The 8,879-nt window shown below is 45.8% G+C and overlaps 1 protein-coding gene across 1 annotated transcript; it reads right to left on the reverse strand.

The window, feature by feature from the left end:
• Nucleotides 1-50: 50 nt before the first annotated feature.
• LOC116378067 (myotubularin-related protein 1-like) lies at nucleotides 51-8,785 on the reverse strand (the record flags this gene model as incomplete). The annotated part of the gene is made up of 15 exons (XM_031839868.1): nucleotides 8,766-8,785; nucleotides 6,985-7,008; nucleotides 5,422-5,490; nucleotides 4,485-4,572; nucleotides 3,860-3,954; nucleotides 3,660-3,767; nucleotides 3,464-3,562; nucleotides 3,104-3,187; nucleotides 2,386-2,535; nucleotides 1,426-1,614; nucleotides 1,114-1,299; nucleotides 872-1,030; nucleotides 732-779; nucleotides 394-486; nucleotides 51-192 (listed from the first exon to the last, which is right to left on the reverse strand). Coding segments are annotated over exons 1-15 (1,537 nt in total), but the record flags the coding sequence as incomplete, so codon positions are not given.
• Nucleotides 8,786-8,879: the final 94 nt, after the last annotated feature.

Below are 8,879 nucleotides of genomic sequence, written 5' to 3' on the forward strand. Positions count from 1 at the left end.
ACAGAAGAGCTGAATGTGACACGGCTCCATCAGACAGCACCCCCCCCCACCACACACAAGAAGAAGAAGGGTACGTACCTTAGCCGCCCTCTCCTGTTCGCTGCTGTACAGGAATGTACCGAATAGACAGCTGTAGAGGTGGTCCAGCACGGTGATCAGGAACAGCTCGTTGAACTCAAAGGCTGCTGGGAACTGCAGTCAAGAGGCACAGAAGGGTTAAGAGTGACAGCTTCAAAATGTCCACGACACCTTTAGAGCAAAGGGATGAAAGCCAGGTGGAACTTTAACCCTGTGGAGATCACCGATCTCTGCGTGATCGGAGCCCATTTGCAAATGCTGTAATAATCTGTTGAAAGACAACTTGGTTGTGAATCTTGATTTCCTGTTAGTTACCTGTCGAGTCATCTGCCAGACGCAGTCGATGAACTGGACGAAGAGAGGTGAGCGCTCCGAGTTGGCATGGTTCTCGTCGCCGTGACCGACGCGCTGCGGCACAAAGCAGAACGTTAACCGACACTGAATCAGGTTCTTATGTGAAACAAGTATTCAACACAGAGAGCGGCCGTGATGTGTCCCATAATATGTCTCTTTTCTCCCCTGTTGTTCATTTGGTGTTTCTATCACATTAATGCATCATGTCTACATTCTGGGCATTTATCTCCAGAGAAATGATTTAAAGTCGTTGTCACCCCACAGAAAATGCTTCGATGATCACAATGACTGTTCCTTACGGCGGCAAACTTGTGTCCAAAGCTGACCCACTCCTTCTCCACCAGAACCTGCAAACACACACACACACAGAACATTATCACGCTGCGGGGAGGAAGGCTACGGCACACGGCTGATTATCGCGGCGCAGTGTCGGTGTCACCTGGAACCCTCGGAGGTTGCGGTAGTGGCTGTCCAGCATCAGCATGGCCAGAGAGGTGAGCTGAGCGGTCCGGTCCCAGCCGTCGCTGCAGTGCACCACCACCGACGTCTTCCCCGATTCCAGCTTGTCTGCTATCTTTGCTGCTCCCGCTAATAACAGCTAACACACGCACACACACGCACACACACACTTAGTAAAATACTCCCACAGTGATGAAGAAACAAGTGTGTGCTGTGAGCTACCCGTATGTACTCCAGCCAGTGCGTCTGGTCGATAGCGGAGTGCCAGTGGGCTTCATCGATGGTGGGGTAAACCACGTCCTTCATCTTCCTCAGAGACTCCCTCATCACGTGGATGTTGGGGATTTCCAGGAAGTTGAGCTCCACGTTTGGGTAGAAGCTCTCACTCTCGTACCCTCCGTCCTTCGCCTGCACGTGGGGGGAGGCGGTGGAGGGAGGGAGAGAGGGAGGGGGAGAGGGAGGGGGAGAGCGAGAGAGAAGAAAATAAGTCAACGTGCAACACGAGAAAGCAGGAGAAGTGTCAGCGCGTCGCACCTTGTTGGTCACCGCCACGCTGCTCTGTCGGGCGTCAAAGATGGTGAGCTTGTGGGACTGGGCGTTGGCATCCATGATGATTTGGAGGAAGCGCTCGTCCTCTTTGCAGCGGCGGTCCGATGGTCCGACGAGCGGCTGGCTGCAGCGTACGATGGTGGCCTGAGTCTCTGGGTGGATCCAGGACAGGACCTGCAGGAAGAGCAGGTGTTGTTTCAGGACCCAGAGGACTGACAGGAAACGCATCAGTGAGCTTTATCAACACACCAATGTCCTTTATTTTGACTCAATACCACACACACACACCGTCCTGCTGCCACACATACTCACTAGAGCATCAAATGTGGATTCATCCTCTGCTAAACATAGTCCCAAACTCATTCACTATTACCTTCTGTTCGAGTAATGTTTGCTAAAAACTGACCTGCTGTTTTAGGAAATTAAAACTAAATTAATTAACTAAAGAAAAATTACAAAAAATAGATGGGCTTGATGCTGAGAGAGAGACAGGGTGCAACAACCTAAAGGATGAGGCTACTACTGTAGCAGGCAGGTGTATTTTGGTTGGAGAGTGCACTGGAGGCCAAACATTTTGAGTGCGTCTTAAAAATTAAAATCTCCTCGAGTTCTATTCGGAGCACAATGGGCCAGCTGCCTCCTACAAAGGTCTAGAGTCTCAAAGCTGCACCAGCAACGCAACAAAAAAAACACTAACCCTGCTGACCTGTTCTGGAGCTCTCTAGCGGTGCATGGGTCGTGTTTCCCAGTGGACAGGGCGGCAGTCCCCTTGACTTTGTTATTAATGTTGATATTGTAATATAGTAATAAGCTTCTCCACTGACTAAATATTAACTTGTCTGTATTTACTGTTCTTGTTGTTCAGTTCATGTATCGTCTTTTGTCTTGCAAAAGTATTATTAATATATAAATATACTTATGTTAGTATGTGCTTGTGACACTGACCGGTATGCGGTGCTTGGCTCTGAACACTGCCACCCGTCTGACGTCCTCCTCTGTGATGTGGGTAGGGACCACCAGGATGGAGGGATAGGTGTCACACAGCTCGTAGCTGCTGTTCATCTTACTGATGGCCCAGCTCTCGTTAGGGAGGCCCTGACACCCCCCCCCCCCACACACACACACACACACACACACACACACACACACACACACACACACACACACACACACACACAGTATAAAGAGTACTCCATACAGCGTTACTATGCAGTGTTGCCTGTGGAATGAGAGGCTTGTTGTGCGATACAAAATATCAATTAGTATTCCACAGCACGTTTCTCCATCACTGTTAAAGACAGCATAGATAAGCTTCACTTTCAGCTTCCTGTCGGAAAATATTCCAAATATAGAACACACCTAAACACAGAAGTACATTAATCTGCTCACGTCTACTGTAGTAATACACTGACTATGGAGAAGTACCTCAGACAAACCGTCCCTTTAAGCTACTGCCAATCAAGCACTTCCTGTGCAGACATTTCACATTAAAAGTATTCCAGGTGACTTAATCCTCCTTGAAAAAATGTGGACTGATAGAAAAAAAAAAAAAAAAAAAAAAGAGTTTTTGCGTTTGACATAACTGTTGATTTGCTGATAGAATTCTTGGAGTGTTTCCATGAAGTGTGTGGTAAGCGATGGATGTGTCTGAGTGTGCACTCACCAGACGTCTGTACTCTGCTGCTGGGTCGTACACCTTCCAGCCATCCACGGGGAACTGCTCCTGGTACAGGAAGGAGAACAGGGGCTGAAAGAGTCACAGGACGCGTGTTAGTGTTCACAGCCCCGCCTTCAGTTTCATTATCAAGTCAGTTATTGATTATTAATTTCAAAGAATTAATCCATTTACGATGCAATCCCATCAAAACCTCCCATAAACCAAACTGATGTCGTCAAATCATTTATTTAGTCTAAACAAAACTGTTAAAAATGATATAACAATGACATGATCCCTCACTGGCATCCCACCAGTAAACACTGCCAATTGTGTAGCCTCCATTAGTGAATACTGAGTGAGACTGACCAGGCTGTGGGAGAGGGGGAAGGCATGTTTGGACAGCAGCTCCACCACGTCCGGATGGCTTTCCTCCGTCTTGTAGGCGAACCTAGGACTCCTCATGTCCTGATGACAAAGGGAGGACACAGAGAGAACACAAATCGTTAGTGTCAACGCAGACTCGTCAGTTACTGCTGAAATGGTGTCCCTGATTCTCTGGTACCTTGCAGACCAGCTCCAGTCCCTTGGTATTCTCTCCCTGGTTGGGAACACTGATGGTCTCCAGTCTGCTGATGACTCCCAGGTTCACGTCGAGAACGAACGGAGACTCCTGGATGTGCACAGACATTAACACACAGCTGCAAAAACACACAGAGTACTGTGATTGTAAAGTAAAGGTGTAAAATAATAAATCTGAAGTACCCGTTCCACGCTGGTGAAGTAGAGCTTGTAGTCTGTGATGGTCAGGGTTCCATTAACCAGACCACTGAACGGACAGATGTACATCACATCCTTAACTGCACGTCACACACAAAGAAACAAAAAGGTATTGATTTATGGGCAGGTAAGAAAGGTAAGACTATGCTGTTTGAAAATATAGATATATGTATAATATATTGCCTACTACATGATGAATATGGACACAGAACGGAAGCCCAGAGAAAAAAAATAATCCTGTGGTTCTTTTTCTTAGTCAGAGATAAATAGTTTCCCCTCCTTACTTACGAACAGCGCAAACAACAGGAAAACTGCTGACAGAGCGAACAGTGTTAACCTGAGGGGGACCCAGAGGATGGGCGCTACACTTCCACTGTGACGCTGGACTGCCGTACGCGAGCAGTGCAGAACTAACCAGTGGGGCACGCTCACGTGCACTAAAAACATAGTTACTATATTCATGCTCTGAGTATTGAATTTAGCATCTCTAAGTCCTAAACATGAGAGAGAAAACCATTTACATCAGGCTTCACAACGGAGCACCAGAAGAGTTTTTGTCCTCTCGGGGCTTCCGTCACACAGGGCTGCAGGACGGCGGAGGCGAACTCACCTGTAGTCTGGACGCTCTCTCCCGGTAGCAGAGGAACCTGGTCCTGGAACATTGTGACCGGCGCCCCGTATCTCAAAACTGGAAGGTTCTGCACAGAACACAGACCGGTCAGTGGGACCACAACAGGCTAGACCTGCACCACCGACACCTGACACAGCATTATTGAACGTGTAATGAACGGCTGAGATGGGCTTTATCTCTCTGCGAGTGTATTTAGACGACACCATCTGCAAGCTAACCGAACCAACGCTGCTAATGCTAGCGAGTAGCAGAGAGATGTCCCCTCAGGTTTTATGAGATGTAACGGGATGCTATTCACTGTTAGCCACTCTCTGATCCACTTGTTTTACTGATACAAATCAAAGTGCCTTCTTTAGGATGAAATGATGCCTGTTAAGAAGGCAGCTTGCTAAAACAGTGATCGTAATTACTCAAACTCAATGCATCAGAGCGTTTTTTAATAGATAAATGAAAGCTGATATAAATCACAAGGCATAAACAACACTGATGTCGGAGAAATATTAATGGAATATTTCTAAATATTAAAGTGATGTTAGAAATTAGGCAACAGAGAAGAAAGTTCTAAATTAATGAATTAATACATTCTAACATTCTCCCTAAAAAACAAAGGTCAGCATTGATACAACAGAGACTTTTAGTCCCTCGTATGGGAAGCATTGGATCCTACACTTCCCACAATGCAAATCAACAGCTTCTTCCTCCCGGTCTGTCAAACTCCAAACTTGTTATGCTACACGTGTTATTTGCCGTCATTTCTTCAGGACAGCAGCGCTGAACGGAGCTGAGACAGAAGGAGACGACAAGGCATGCAGACCAGGACAGAGGGAGGAGGAGGAGAACACGAGGAAGGACAGACAGAGAGACAGAGAGAGACAGACAGACAGACAGACCCAGAGACAGACAGAGAGAGACTTGCCAAAGCATTGGAAGGATGCTCAGAATCACTATCTCCATGGTAATAAAGCCCTTCATCTTGTGAGTCTTGCTGCCGGGGAGAGCAGCATAGAGAGAGTGAGAGACAGGGAGACATCATACAGTGAAGAGACATTATTCTGTAGGACACCGTTATTACCGTCACACCCCTCTCTGCTGGGCTGAGCTGGGTGTGTGGAGGTCAGAGCCCACACACCAACAATACACATTATTCCGTGTCCACACAATGATGGATTCCACTGGAAGCTGGCTGATGTCCATAAGAGTGTGACCGAGGCTAATCTGTCCTGTGGGCAACGGGGCAAGATCGGACGCATTCTGGTTTCTCACTGAGAAATATTAACCAATCACGTTGGAGCAGGCTTTGTTTCAATGCAGGCTGAAATGCAGTCTGGGAACCCGCCGGCCATCGCCTGACACTGCTTTAGCTTTCAATTAGCTCAGCTGAACCGGCCCTCTGTGAAACAAACTGGTTGGACACGCTGTCACTCAACTCCAGGTCCAGTCTCAAGTTGTAAATAATAACCGGCACACGTAAAAGGAAGTCTTGGTCCGGATATCCGCTGGCTACACCGCAACCCAAGAAGTATAGACCGATGTCCCCAGAGGCTACATCACAGTCAGACTCAGACTGTATGGCTGCTGACTTTTCAAACTGTTTCAACAGCCACGTCCACCCCATTGTTTCTTCTGCTGATGCTCCACACTCGCATGATCAGAAATCAGTCCTGATCATTAATGATTGGATTTTCATATCCATCACTGTGATGAAGTACCGTGGTCTGTCAAATTCACCGGAGACCATCTGGTTATTTTTAGCCATAAACTGTCTCTCAATTCATTTCCCAGGCTTGTAAACACATCACTATGAATACCAATTAGATAGTATGTATTATATACTATATAAGTAAAAACATTGCAGAACAGAAATGGAAAAAATGTTATTCAAATTCATCCTGAGTGGGACATTAATGTCTGAATCAAACATGACAATTCATGACAATCCATCCAACAGTTGTTGAGAGGACGGTCACATTTAACAGTGACACACTGATGAATGTTATTAGAGCTGCCCTCCACTGGTGTCAGATTCACCCTGAGCGTGTGAGCTCTGATAGGATTCATTGTGGTGTTACGAATAAACAAATAAAAAGTGTGAAGAAAGGTACAGAGAATGAAGAAGAAGAAGGCAGACTGAGCTGGATCTGGTGGAGATGAAGTGTGCAGTGGGTCTGATGCAGGAAGCAACTCTGACCTCAGACATCAGTGACACCGCATCCTGTTGGCTACATGAAACACAATGTGCACTCTCAAAGCTTATTACACTTAATATGATCTTTGCATCAGTGGAGTGAAGCACACAGATTTATCAGCTGCCGTTTCATTATTCCTGTCTGAAAAAAGTAAACACTTGCAACCGTTAGCAGTAGCTTTAGCCTGAAGCTAAGCTAGGCTTTTGGCTAATTAGCACACAGACCTGTGTACGTGCGTCTGTGAAATGTACAGTATGTAACAGAAGACAAGCTGATGAGACTACAACTCTTACCCTGGGAGTCAGCCTCTTGGACACCTGGAGACACCAAGTACACACACACACGGAGTTCATGCGAAATGGAATCGACTACATTCACGCTGTGATCTCAAACCGACGGTTACTTTCACTGCGTGGCATTACATCTTTCTTATTCTTGACAATGTCAAACAGTAAAATGAGACCTTCCTGTATTCGGTGCAAACAGCAAAAAGCAAACGCAACAACTGAAAGCTGCAGAGCAGATGTATATTTAAAACCAATAAGCAACATGAAAGCGCTGCATAAGACTTCATTCCACAGACGTGATAACTCTAAAGGACACTGCGCATTATTTATGAAGCTTTCTGTCTTGTTTTAAAAGATCATCTTTCAACTGTGGGAACGACACAAACTATATTCAATTGACCTCTACTGTATTGGGGTGGAGGCAGAAATCTCGAGACTCCAAACCAGGAAGCAACCTCTGGTTCTGAAAGTTGAAGCCAATAAGGAAGTGTGTTAAAGCTGCATTCTCTCTAGTGTCCAGCAGGGGGCGACTCCTCCGGTTGTATAGAAGTCTATGAGAAAATGACTACTTCTCTCTTGATTTATTCCCTCAGTAAACATGAGTTTATGGTCTCAATCTCTAGTTTGAAGTCTTCTTCAATACAGCGTAATGTTCATTTAGTAAATTATGGTCCATTTAGAGTCAAACAGACCATAAAGCAGGGTATGCTAGGGCGGGGCTACTTGTGATTGACAGGTCTCTACCGCTACCAGAGCCGTTTACGGCGTCCCTACGTCACTGCTCGGCAGTCCAAGTAAAAAAACAAACCGCGCTGGTTTACAAGATGTCGTCATAGCTTTTTTATGGTTATGAAACAATGTCAGTTTAAGGCCGTGTTGCTGGGCCCGCTGGAGGGAAGGGAGGCACTGTAGAACCAAGACTGACCGGGCCAGACTGTCACACCCTGCTGCAGTAAAATAAGAGGTTTTGTAAAGGGAATCTGCTGATCAGAAACTCTACCGCTTTTGTCCACATGGAACACCAATCGACAAAAAAAAAAAAGATTGTAGCATCTATTCATGTAAACTAACTGGTGTAATTTGCTCAAATCATAATTTTGAAGATTAACAATTACTTTGTTAGGATTCAACGACTCTATGAGATCATGAACAAGTCATGGAAGTTCGATTATGTCTTGCTCTCACCTTTCCTCTTATCTGGAGCTATATTTAAGGATGTTGTCACCAGGCTTACTTCGACTACTTGACCTGAGCCCAGCGGGTCACGGCAAAGTATCTGGTGTCAGGTCCCTTTGTTGCATACAGCAGGCCCGTGTGAGGGAACGCGAGGCTGTGGGTTATCGTAAACTATTTTCTCTCCTGTGTTTATGCCTTAAGAACAGGTAAAAAAATAAATATGTGTGTGCGTGTGTGTTAGCAAGTTATATAAATGACCTGGAAGAAAACATGAATGATCTTAATCCTGTGGAGAACATGGGATAATGGTGCCCTTCAGCCTCTTGTGGCTGAAATGAGTATTACAACAACAAACATTAAAATCATCCTGACAAAACATTTTGTCTCTTGAACCAATCTGCCTGTTGAAGGAATATTTAAATCAAAAAAAGAAACGTGTGCTTTGGTGGAGGGATGCAGGCTGCTGACAGCCAGAAGCGGAAGACAAACTGCACAGCAGCTCAGCAGTCGCTTCATCTAAACAGTGACAGCAGCTGTGACACTTTACATTCACACATACTGAACACACAAAGCTCTGCCCACACACACACATATATTTCTGCCAGCCTTACCATGAAATCTGGTCTTCTCCTAGCCTATCAAGTTACAAAACACACACTGATGAGAAATACTATCATCAGAGAGAGAGAGAGAGAGAGAGAGAGAGAGAGAGAGAGAGAGAGAGA

This window comes from Anarrhichthys ocellatus, unplaced genomic scaffold, assembly GCF_004355925.1.
Source record: "Anarrhichthys ocellatus isolate YVR2014 unplaced genomic scaffold, GSC_Weel_1.0 scaffold2027, whole genome shotgun sequence".
Classification (NCBI taxonomy): Eukaryota; Metazoa; Chordata; class Actinopteri; order Perciformes; family Anarhichadidae; genus Anarrhichthys; species Anarrhichthys ocellatus.